The 12,811-nt window shown below is 41.8% G+C and overlaps 1 protein-coding gene across 1 annotated transcript; it reads left to right on the top strand.

Annotated features, from left to right (window-relative positions):
• The first annotated feature begins 1,415 nt into the window (after positions 1 to 1,415).
• LOC139573871 (POU domain, class 3, transcription factor 1-like) lies at positions 1,416 to 5,162 on the top strand. Its single transcript, XM_071397803.1, has one exon. It carries the CDS (start codon positions 1,477 to 1,479, stop codon positions 2,605 to 2,607), a length of 1,131 nt encoding a protein of 376 aa, XP_071253904.1. The 5' UTR covers positions 1,416 to 1,476; the 3' UTR covers positions 2,608 to 5,162.
• The last annotated feature ends 7,649 nt before the right edge of the window (positions 5,163 to 12,811 follow it).

Consider the following 12,811-nt stretch of genomic DNA (forward strand, 5'->3'; position numbering starts at 1 on the left):
GGTACTCTTATAGTACTCTTATACAGTTTAGACATGTTTGTCATTGAGCAGACGCTCTTAATCAGAGCGACTTACAGTTACATGTATAACCACAATTTGAATCCTTAAACACATTATTATCCATGCCCTTATTCATTTAGCATAATAGAAAAATTAGCAGATGTATGTTACAATTGTCCAAAGCCCTATCCAATGACAAAAGTGTGTGTGTGCGTGTGTGTGCGTGTGTGTGTGTGTGTGTGTGTGTGTGTGTGTGTGTGTGTGTGTGTGTGTGTGTGTGTGTGTGTGTGTGTGTGTGTGTGTGTGTGTGTGTGTGTGTGTGTGTGTGTGTGTGTGTGTGTGTGTGTGTGTGTGTGTGTGCGAGAGAGAGAGAGAGAAAGAGAAAGAGTAAAGCCTAATGATAAGCGTTGATGAGGAGATCATACACTCTTAGAAAGAAAAGGTTCTAGATAGAACCAAAAAGGGTTCTATGCTTGCTTCATATATGGCACCCTTAAGGTTCTATACAGAACCGAAATTGGTTTAATATTGAACCCTATATGGAACCCAATGTGAAGAAGAACCCCTGGTGTTCTGATCAAAGCACCCTACAAAAGGGTTATATATAGAACCTTTAGAGGTGTCATATATGAAGCAAGCAATTATAATTGCTATTATGGTTCTGTACAGGACCTTTTTTTCTAAGTGGTTAACATTGGAAATGTCATAAACAACTGGGATAAATGATTAAAGGGTAGCCTTTATTATTAAAGGAAAAGGGCATTGAGATTTGTCACACATTCTCACCATATTCATAGGAATATCTACATCACACAGTGCTTATTTACATGCATCTTTTTTTTGTGGGTGGTTGTAATTCTAGAACACCACACTATAAGAATACTAATCTTCTTAAATAGGGAGCGCTCCAGTTAGTCATCACTGACTAAAAGGATATCAAGGTGGAGGGGGGATTTTGTCACCCCATCAAAAAGATCCCCGTACTCCCCCACGTGGTTATTTGCAAAACAACCCGAACGAACCCAACGAAACCCAATCATTTCGTACTGTTTTCCAACCCTCTCCGCCCTGGCTTGGAGAGAGTGGATGGATGAAAAAATGAGAAAGGGGCGACCAATTGCGAGTTCTGTGCGCCTGCGACATGCAAACAAGCAGCCCACGAGAGAGGATAACAGAAACCTAAGTCATATTCAGAGACCGTAAAGTTACCAATAGACTAAAATATAAATGTAATATATAGAATGAACATGTTTCTATATAGTATATGTGAAATAGAGCCCTATTCGTTATGTGCGTAAAATGCGCTCTGCAACGTAGGCTATGCCTCTTGTGGGCTTGAATCCGTAAGGAGCCAATACAAGCGAAGAGGAGGCGTGTCTTAGCTCTCCCCCAAGACCTCCCAGAGCAGGTTGTTGCGTTTTTAGCTCTAAAGCCTCCAGACCTCCGAAGTACTCGTCAGTTTTCGAAGTCGGAGCCATGGCTACAACAGCTCAGTATATTCCGCGGAATAACTCCTTACCGTCCAACCCGCTCATGCATCCGGATTCGGACAGGATGCACCAGGGGACGACCTACAGAGAGGTGCAGAAAATGATGCACCACGAGTACTTGCAGGGGCTAGCGGCGACCAACACGGGACATCCGATGAGCCTGACGCACCACCAGTGGCTGCCCACCTCCAACACCGACTGGACCAGCGGCACCCATATCGGGCAACAGGAGCACAACAAAGCCAGCGTTCAGGCGAGTCGAGAGGACCTGAGCAGTGGCTTCCACCATAGATCTCACCTGGTGCACCAGCAGACGCAGAGTAGCCACCATGGGTCGTGGGCGCCGACCACGGCGCACCACTTGTCCCCGCTGTCGCCTGCCTCCAACGGGCACCAGTCGCTAGTTTACTCGCAACCGGGATACACGAACCTTAACGCCATGCTAAATCCCCAGCCCGCCTCTCTGCACCACAGCATGCGGGACCCGCTCCACGACGATACAGGTAGCCATGACAACCAGATGGAGTCCCCCCAGCAGGCGTTCAGCCACCACCAGGACCACTCAGACGAGGATGCACCCAGCTCCGACGACCTAGAGCAGTTCGCCAAGCAGTTTAAACAGCGAAGGATCAAACTGGGCTTTACACAGGCGGACGTGGGCTTGGCCTTGGGCACCCTGTACGGAAACGTCTTTTCTCAGACCACTATCTGCAGGTTCGAGGCACTGCAGCTCAGCTTCAAGAACATGTGCAAACTTAAGCCACTGCTAAACAAGTGGCTGGAGGAGACAGACTCAAACACTGGCAGCCCCACCAATTTGGACAAGATTGCTGCGCAGGGCAGGAAACGAAAGAAGAGGACCTCGATTGAAGTTGGGGTGAAAGGGGCGCTGGAAAATCATTTCTTAAAATGTCCCAAGCCCTCCGCCCATGAAATCACCAGTTTAGCCGGCTCTCTTCAATTGGAAAAAGAGGTTGTCCGTGTTTGGTTTTGCAACAGAAGACAAAAAGAGAAAAGAATGACGCCGATAGGGGTCCCTCATCCGAATATGGAGGACGTATATTCTCAAGCGGAGACCCCCCCTCTTCACCACACATTACAGAGTCCTGTCCAGTGACTGTTTTCATGAACAATCCTACAATTTCGGGGGAAACAAGAAAAAAAGGGAAAGGACTATGGAGTTTACAGTATTTCATTTTGTTTTACTGAGAGAGAACAGAGACATGGCAAAGTTGGACAGACAGATGAGTTTTGTCCCAGTAACCGGAGCTTGTGTTACAACAACAAATAGGTAGAATGGAAAATGGTTGAAAAGAAAAACATACACTATTACTGAATTGATTTCGTTCACATTTTAAATGAAACAAATATCTTTATTTACCAAAATTCTATGGAGGAGATGAAGTAAATTCGATGTTTCGTGGCTGTTCAAAGGGAAACGATTAAATGTTGCAAGTGGTGTCTTGAACTGATGGCGCTCACCACAGCGCGAGGTGGTTGCCTGAAAATTATCAACAAAGGAGACACACGCGCAATGAACATTTTGCTTTTCAGGCTTAAAACCGATTAACCACTATTTCTAATTATTAGCCTATTCTTTATATTTGTTCTATTAATTGTGATGTTTGATTTGAACTTCAGTGTCACTTCTGTTCTGTATACTGTTTCTATTGTTTCTCTCATTTTATTCGTGTAATGTAACTCATCAAAAACGCCTCCCTTACTCATACTGTTGACACTACGTCATCTGGCCAAAGGAGTTTGTGAAAAGATGATGGAAATTATGGCACCCGTTGATGACAAAAAATCCCCACACTTAAATGTCAGATGCATTTCAAAATTGACGAATGCAACAGGACATCTCACGTCTGGCAGCCTTCAAAAATGTATGCTTTGCAGATAGCAACAGACGCTAAAAAGGGCAATATGGATTAATAGTTTATGAAACACGTGTTTCTTGTCGTTTTTTGGGGGGGTATTTGTTTTTATTATTATTTTCCTTTTGTATGGAGCACTTATTATTTCGTTGAAATTATCATTGCAATTTTATATTGTTTTTTTTTTCAGAATTTGTTTTGAGGTAGGCCTTTACTCACTATTTTCATGTTTACAGGTTCCTAAAATCACTCCAGGGCGCCGTCAGCAACTTGCATTGCTAACTGCCAAGCTATTCCAACCACCTTTGGAAAGAGATTGGTTTAATACGAAATGAAAGTGATATTCTCAGGTTACTTCAGTGCCCCAGGTCGAAGTGTCACGCTGTTCTCATTCTTTATATCACAATAAAAAGTAGAACTCGAATTCTGTACCTTCTATATTGATTTGAAAGGTAGCTTATGCTGCGCCCCATTCATTTATACCATTCCTATTATTGTATTATAACCACTATATACGGAGAAATTCTGAAAATTCTCTATTGAAAAGTGATGAAGGGACCTGTTTTAGATATTTTTCTGATATGGAGAAGAAAGGAAAAACGGATTAATTAGCCTACTCGTGCGCTGCGTGTCATTTCTCAAGGGTCTGGTACATTCTGATGGACAGTAGCCTATAGTACAATTGCGTACTGCAGACAGTGCTATTCGATACAACGGGGGAAAAACAACTTTCTTCAAAAAAAGATTTGAAATTAAATGTTGCCAGGATTATTTCCAATGTGTAAATATGTCGAATATGTAAACATGTATTTGTTCTGAGATATTTTTTTGTTTGTTTTGTTTTTCGGGCAGTTTTGTACACTTACTAATTCCAAGAAGATATTTTAATATGATTTCATTTATGAATCTGACCATTTATATATATATTTATTTCCTAAATGTGTTTGGAGCTTTTTGTTTGGCTCTGTTAATGGTTATGTTGCAGTGGAATTCAATATGTTTTGTTTACTACATTGGTTGTATGTTGATTGCTAAATGTAGACTGCAAAGTCACATTTCTCCTATTTATGTTATAGTAATATTTTATTACTTACATAAAGCGTATATACAAGAAAAGGTATTTTGTCTTCATTAAGAAACCAAACCGTTTTCCTTTGTTGCTAACCATTGTGAAACCACCAGATGAGGAAAAAAAAAGAGATCCAAATGTATGTGGTAAACAAAAATCCAATGCACTAAAATAGTGTGCTGTGCTTAACCACTCTGATTTAAGCCGTCAGAAAGTGTTGGCCTCAACATGTGTTCAGTTTAAACCAGTATCCCGTTATGTAATTGGGATTCATTTAAATCAGAGGCTGTGTACATGTGCTGTTTTAAAGGGAATAGACACAACAGTATGTTTACCTCAGGCATTCATACCCGCATCAAGTCCACACAATCACTGACGTTGTTCACATCTTTGTGTAATCGCAGTATTAAATTGTGCAATATTATTACGAAAATAGTGTCTTTTTATTGACTGATGTACCAATTACAATTAATATTATGATTATTATTACTTAATACTGTTATATGGTAATAACAATGCATTGCCAGGTAAATAATAGTATGCCACATAGCAGCAATGTATCAGACTTGCCCTTGGTGCGCACCAACATGCCAATTGTAATCTTATTTAAAACCAGTAGCCTACAGTATTGAGGTACATGTAAAAAAAAATGTCCTAAAATAAATACACACCGTGTCTTGTATCTTAAACTTCTGCATTGGGAACAAATAAAGTGCCTGCGAGGGATTTCTGAGTGTCTATAATCATGCTAATAATGACCAAATGATGGGTCATTGGAATATTCATATTATTATCCAAGACCACACATCCCTCTCCAAGTGTTCAGAATAAGCGTAGACTATATAACAAATATGTTTTTATTTTTAAACATCACGCTGATGTTATCAAATGGGCTGTAATAGGCTATGTCGAATTAGATCAAAATGCAAAGAAATAGGCTAGCTACCATTTGGATCACACAAACACACCAGCTCCATTAAAACACATAGCCTACAGCTAACGCAGGCCTACCGATAGCCATGTAAGAATAATTATCAGTAATTATCAGGACACACAATTAGTTTTGTATTATATTTTGATATTCATATTAAACAAAGAAAGATGACGCAACTTTGCTTTCTGGGAAGAAAACAAGACGTGGGTGGACATTAGGCTACGGGGAAAATGTTAGAGAACAAGCCGTTCTGATTCAGTAAATGTAGGCCTAATATTGCAACTCATTCGCCAATTTCATTGCATCTCACCAGTTTCAATGCCGCAAATTACAAAGAAGTCAACGAGAATTTACTTTAATAACAGTCCAACTGATCCAATATTTTAGAGTTAGTCAAAAGTTCAAGGAAACGTTTAACATCAAACTATATGAATTTAGCGCGAAGTATTGTTATCATGTTTAGACTAATATGTTCAGTTATAGGTCTAGAACTTAATCAAGATACTGTACATCTGTGGTGTCCATGTTTGACATTAGCACAATAAGAAATGTCGATTTACTTCTTCTGTGATTTACTCTACATTACTTTAAGGCTGTTTTACATTAGCCTAATCCTACCCAGCGATAGGCCTATTTTTAACCATGCATCTCATAAACAAATGCTATGGATTGAAACATTTTATTAAAGCCTTCAATAAAACCGAGAAGGATAATTTACCTGAGTTGTTTGAATAAAGCCTAACAAAAGTATGAACAATTGTTTGGAGTAGCCCATAAGTTACCAATCGATATCAACTTGAGTGAAGACAAACTTTTTGTCGGATAGGAATTCTTGAAGCGATGTTTAGAGACGTTGAAAGTTGGCATTCACATAGAAAACCTGAGAACATAAGATTCACTCTCTCTCTCTGTTGGTGGGCCTGTATAATTTCCTTTTATACACGTCATCCCCTTTTGTTTCCCCCCACTCTTTGATACCATATTATAATGCAAAGAGAATATGCATATAGCCATTTCCACGAAATTCAGTCATCCAAATGTAGCTAATGGTCTTTAGGCGCTCATTCTAAAGTCATAAGAGCGCTCGGATTCTATCATCCAATAATAAATATTATGTTGGAGATTAATACAAATCTGATCAATTTGACGCACACATGGGCCTATCAAACATAGCCTATTAATAACTTGGGTTGAAGCGAATTTACCAGATTAAAACTATTCTAATCGAAAATTCCCTATAACATAGCTTTACATACGAATAAATATAAGCTACTATAGTTCTTGAGAAGTGTCAGCTCAAACTGTTGTAAATGAGCCCAAATTAGGCTTGATGATATTGAAGCATTTTGAAGAGAACGGCGAGTCTCAAGCGCCCCCAAATGGTACAAATGTGTTCCTACAACTGTAAGAGCTCAGGCGAGTCACTGAGCAATTTGTTTAAAATGTATTGGAAGAATAATACACAATATTAAATCTGCATCAGTGGAGGCTGCTGAGGGGAGTATGGCTCATAATAATGGCTGGAACAGAGCAAATGGAATGGCATCAAACACATAGAAACCATGTGTTTGATGTATTTAATACCATTCCACTGATTCTGCTCCAGCCATTACCACGAGCCTGTCCTCCCCAATTAAGGTGCCACCAACCTCCTGTGATCTGCATCATATTTGGCAGGGTATATGCACTACATGACCAAAAGTCATGACACCTGCTCGTCGAACATCTCATTCCAAACTCATGGGCATTAATATGGAGTTATGGCTTTCCACTACATGTTGGAACATTGCTGCAGAGACTTGCTTCCATTCAGCCACAAGAGCATTAGTGAGGTCAGGGCACTGATGTTGGGCGATTAGGCCTGGCTCGCAGTCGGCATTCCAATTAATTCCAAAGGTGTTCGACGGGTTTGAGGTCAGGGCTCTGTGCAGGCTAGTCAAGTTCTTCCTCACCGATCTCGACAAACCATTTCTGTATGGACCTCGCTTTGTGCACGAGAGCATTGTCATGATGAAACAGGAAAGGGCCTTCCCCAAACTGTTGCCACAAAGTTGAAAGCACAGAATCATCTAGAATGTCATTGTATGCTGTAGAGTTAAGATTTCCCTTCACTGGAACTAAGGGGCTTTAGCACGAGCCATGAAAAAAATCGCCCCAGACCATTATTCCCCCTCCACCAAACTCTACATTTGTAACTATGCATTGTGGCAGGTAGCATTCTCCTGACATCCGTCAAACCCATATTTATCCAAGCGTGATTCATCACTCCAGAGAACACGTTTCCACTGCTCCAGAGTCCAATGGCGGCGAGCTTTACACCACTCTAGCAGATGCTTGGCATTGCGCATGGTGATCTTAGGCTTGTGTGCAGCTGCTCAGCCATGGAAACCCATTTCATGAAGCTCCCGGCGAACAGTTCTTGTGCTGACGTTGCTTCCAGAGGCAGTATGGAACTTGGTAGTAAGTGTTGCAACTGAGGACAGACGATTTTACTTGCTACGCACTTCACCACTCTGTGGTCCCGTTCTGTGAGCTTGTGTGGCCACTTCACAATAACAGCACTTACAATTGCACTTACAATTGACCGTGGCAGCTCTCGCATGGGCAGAAATGTACCAAACTGACTTGTTGGAAAGGTGCCATCCTATGACAGTGCCACGTTGAAAGGCCATTCTACTGCCAATGTTTGTCTATGGAGATTACATGGCTGTGTGCTCAATTGTATATACCTGGCAGCAATGGGTGTTGCTGAAATATCTAATTCCACTAATTTAAGGAGTGTCCACATACTCTTGTATATAGTGTACAAGATACACAACAAAATAAATGACATCTATAATCAGCATGTGACTGATAGGTCCTAAACATCTCGTGAAGGGATTCTGTAACAGAAGATGCTAAGTACATCCCAAATGGCATTCTATTCCCTATATAGTGCACTCCTTTTGACCAGCTCTGGTGAAATGTAGTGCACTATGTAAGGAATAGGGTGCCATTTGGGACACTAAATGTGCTCAAAACCCAACTAAACGGCCTGTCTAAATCACATATCCACATTGGATCCACACTATACACCTGGGATTTGTGAGTTATCAGTTTCAGACCTGTACAAGTAGTTTAACTGCAGAATAATGGTTAAGATGTATTACTGGTCTCACAGTCTTCCCTATGTCCTTAGAGATCTCTCCCGCCAGCATCACTCATTATCTGGTGGGGAACTTAAAATGGTGCCACTTTTGGACCTAAATCATGCAATACTGATCATACTTTTGTACTGGAATATGACTTTTAAAAATCCCCACAAAAATCATGAAGCACAGCCTGGATGATGATCAAACTCCACCATCAGTCGTCACCCAATAAGCCGGCTTCAACTGATGCAAACAGAGAAAGTGTACTATGCGTACAACAAACACAGTACGACCTTTGGAACATCGTCATCTGTCCATATGGCCAAAGTGCATGCTGAACATGCTGAACATGCTGAACATGCTGAACATGCTGAACATGCTGAACATGCTGAACATGCTGCACCTGAACTAAATGAGATGCACCATCAGTAATAACACATACAGTGGGGAGAACAAGTATTTGATACACTGCCGATTTTGCAGGTTTTCCTACTTACAAAGCATGTAGAGGTCTGTAATTTTTATCACAGGTACACTTCAACTGTGAGAGACGGAATCTAAAACAAAAATCCAGAAAATCACATTGTATGATTTTTAAGTAATTCATTTGCATTTTATTGCATGACATAAGTATTTGATACATCAGAAAAGCATAACTTAATATTTGGTACAGAAACCTTTGTTTGCAATTACAGAGATCATACGTTTCCTGTAGTTCTTGACCAGGTTTGCACACACTGCAGCAGGGATTTTGGCCCACTCCTCCATACAGACCTTCTCCAGATCCTTCAGGTTTCGGGGCTGTCGCTGGGCAATACGGACTTTCAGCTCCCTCCAAAGATTTTCTATTGGGTTCAGGTCTGGAGACTGGCTAGGCCACTCCAGGACCTTGAGATGCTTCTTACGGAGCCACTCCTTAGTTGCCCTGGCTGTGTGTTTCGGGTCGTTGTCATGCTGGAAGACCCAGCCACGACCTATCTTCAATGCTCTTACTGAGGGAAGGAGGTTGTTGGCCAAGATCTCGCGATGCATGGCCCCATCCATCCTCCCCTCAATACGGTGCAGTCGTCCTGTCCCCTTTGCAGAAAAGCATCCCCAAAGAATGATGTTTCCACCTCCAAGCTTCACGGTTAGGATGGTGTTCTTGGGGTTGTACTAATCCTTCTTCTTCCTCCAAACACGGCGAGTGGAGTTTAGACCAAAAAGCTCTATTTTTGTCTCATCAGACCACATGACCTTCTCCAATTCCTCCTCTGGATCATCCAGATGGTCATTGGCAAACTTCAGACGGGCCTGGACATGCGCTGGCTTGAGCAGGGGGACCTTGCGTGCGCTGCAGGATTTTAATCCATGACGGCGTAGTGTGTTACTAATGGTTTTCTTTGAGACTGTGGTCCCAGCTCTCTTCAGGTCATTGACCAGGTCCTGCCGTGTAGTTCTGGGCTGATCCCTCACCTTCCTCATGATCATTGATGCCCCACGAGGTGAGATCTTGCATGGAGCCCTAGACCGAAGGTGATTGACCGTCATCTTGAACTTCTTCCATTTTCTAATAATTGCGCCAACAGTTGTTGCCTTCTCACCAAGCTGCTTACCTATTGTCCTGTAGCCCATCCCAGCCTTGTGCAGGTCTACAATTTTATCCCTGATGTCCTTACACAGCTCTCTGGTCTTGGCCATTGTGGAGAGGTTGGAGTCTGTTTGATTGAGTGGGTGGACAGGTGTCTTTTATACAGGTAACGAGTTCAAACAGGTGCAGTTAATACAGGTAATGAGTGGAGAACAGGAGGGCTTCTTAAAGAAAAACTAACAGGTCTGTGAGAGCCGGAATTCTTACTAGTTGGTAGGTGATCAAATACTTATGTCATGCAATAAAATGCGAATTAATTACTTAAAAATCATACAATGTGATTTTCTGGATTTTTGTTTTAAATTCCGTCTCTCACAGTTGAAGTGTACCTATGATAAAAATTACAGACCTCTACATGCTTTGTAAGTAGGAAAACCTGCAAAATCGGCAGTGTATCAAATACTTGTTCTCCCCACTGTAGGCCCGTATTGAAGTATAGTTGCATGGACCCAGGAAGTGGGATTTAAACCAGCCCAGAGCTGATGCAGTAGGAAGGTCAGCGATGACATAATATGACTAATTGCCTTTCACTAGTTCCCCATTTGCTATTTAGCTCTGCTGTGTGGCATGGCACAGAATGGACATCACCAGCACTAAGGACCTATGCGTACCAAATGGCACCCTATTCCCTATATCATGCACTACTTTTGACCACAGCCCTATGCTAATCAATACACTATATAGGGAATAGGGTGCCATTTGGGAAGAACCCTAACCTTTTGTAACAACGTAAAACAACAAAAAACTTGGTCAATGATGGTGGTGTGTCCAGTGGAAGGAAATGCAAGAGACATTTCACTCATATATGACAGTTTGTCAGATATTTTCAGATGTCGTGGCACATGGTTTCATCTTGACATTAGACTACTTTATAAAGGTGTGAAAACATCTGATAAACTTCTAGTTGAAAGTTTCATGTGCCTGGTACTTTTCGGACTGGGCTAGTTGATGTGTCAAACTAGCCCACCAGGCGAGTAACATTTCATATTTTCATAACATTTCATATTGCAAAGATTTTGGACCTTTGGTTTAGTTGAATGCCATCGGGGCTAGTAGAAATTGTGGAGTAGTTATCTGTTTGGGTCATACAATAATCACCACCATTTTGGCTCATTAGTAAAGTCAGAACTTACCTATCTCTCCTAGCCTGGTCCCAGATCTGTTTGACAATGACCATAGGTTGGACTTAGAAAGACAGCACAAATATATCTAGGACCAAGCCCATTCTCTCCCTGTTATCTCCTTCCCATAACATACAGTACAGACTGACTGGTGCCAAGCACCATTTCGAGAGTGGTGCTGGAGCCAGCACTGGGCGTTTGAACACAGCACACAGATGCCTGCCTGTCTGCCTGCCTAACTCCTTCATCAGGGAGGTATCATCAAACACAAGAGATGTGGATTAGCGATGATTAGCAGGGATTAAAGCTGGTTAATGGTGGAAAAATACATGAGAAACCAGCGGCTCAGGGGGGGATTTTGCTCGCACTAGAGGATTTGCATTGATCCGCAGCAAATGAATGAGGATTAGCCGCATCTATCTGCCAACAGATAAATAACATTAAGAGTATTATACGGCGTCGCCTGTTATTAACAACATTACAAACAAGCACAACAATGCCGGCAATTATGGAAATAATGGGCTTGAATTATGCTCTTCAGTGCGATTCTCTCCCAACTCGCTGCGGAGGAGACATAGTAGCTAAGAGGATGCTGAAGACCTATGCTCCTGAGAAGGCTAAGACCCCCAATACTAGGTTGACACTACTACAAGGCCCTCAGGTATTCATTGTATGGTATTGCTTGGTACAGTAAAGTGCTTTTCACATTACTGAGCCGAGCTGAACTGAGCCGAGCTGATTTGACCTGGTTACGCATACACTATATCTGGAATCATGCCGGAAAGGACAATGTGAAAAGAAAATATCCGAGCCAGCACAGTTCGGTTGGGGACAGCAGTACTATGGGGTGCTCAAGTGTCCATTGTACAGACTCTTTGGTGCGCTACGTTAGCTAAATTGATCATTCAGGAAGACAGTCACTTTAGATGTAAATTTGATATTATTCTCTCTGAACTACAGTAACAGACAGTGGCGTGTATTCATGGACGCCAAGGAAAGCCAGGCTTCCGCTAAACATTTACAAGAAAATGTATTAAAAATAAAAAATAATTATTTATTTTATCTCTCTGTGTTCAGTAATTTTCCTTCAATTCGCAAGAAGCCGAATGTATCTCACAGGAGAACGCATCCGAGCGAGCGAAACAGCGCCCCTCTGTCTCTCTACGTGTAGGCCATCTATCTGATGCTGTCTGGTCCAAACGAGTATGACATTGCTGACGCCCATAGCATTAAAGGCATGGGAAGCCAACGAGCATTTGGCCTCCCTTGATAAAAAAGTATAAAAAATTGGTCATTCAGCGTTAAGTTAAATTGAGCGAGCTCAACATTGAATGGTTCTGGCGCACCCAAAAAGAAGTGTCAAGGGATTTTGGCATCACTAATAGCAAATCATATTGAGGGTATACGTCATTGACAGAAAAATTTGAATTGTTGCATCTCGTTGTGTTGTTTTCCTCCTGTGGCTAGCTAGCTATCTAGCTAAAATGGTCCCTTTCCTAAATTAGCCATGGATGGAAATAGGGATTTGGACTTGTGGTTCTACTTAATTCTCCATACTG

This window comes from Salvelinus alpinus, chromosome 4 (assembly GCF_045679555.1).
Source record: "Salvelinus alpinus chromosome 4, SLU_Salpinus.1, whole genome shotgun sequence".
Lineage (NCBI taxonomy): Eukaryota > Metazoa > Chordata > Actinopteri > Salmoniformes > Salmonidae > Salvelinus > Salvelinus alpinus.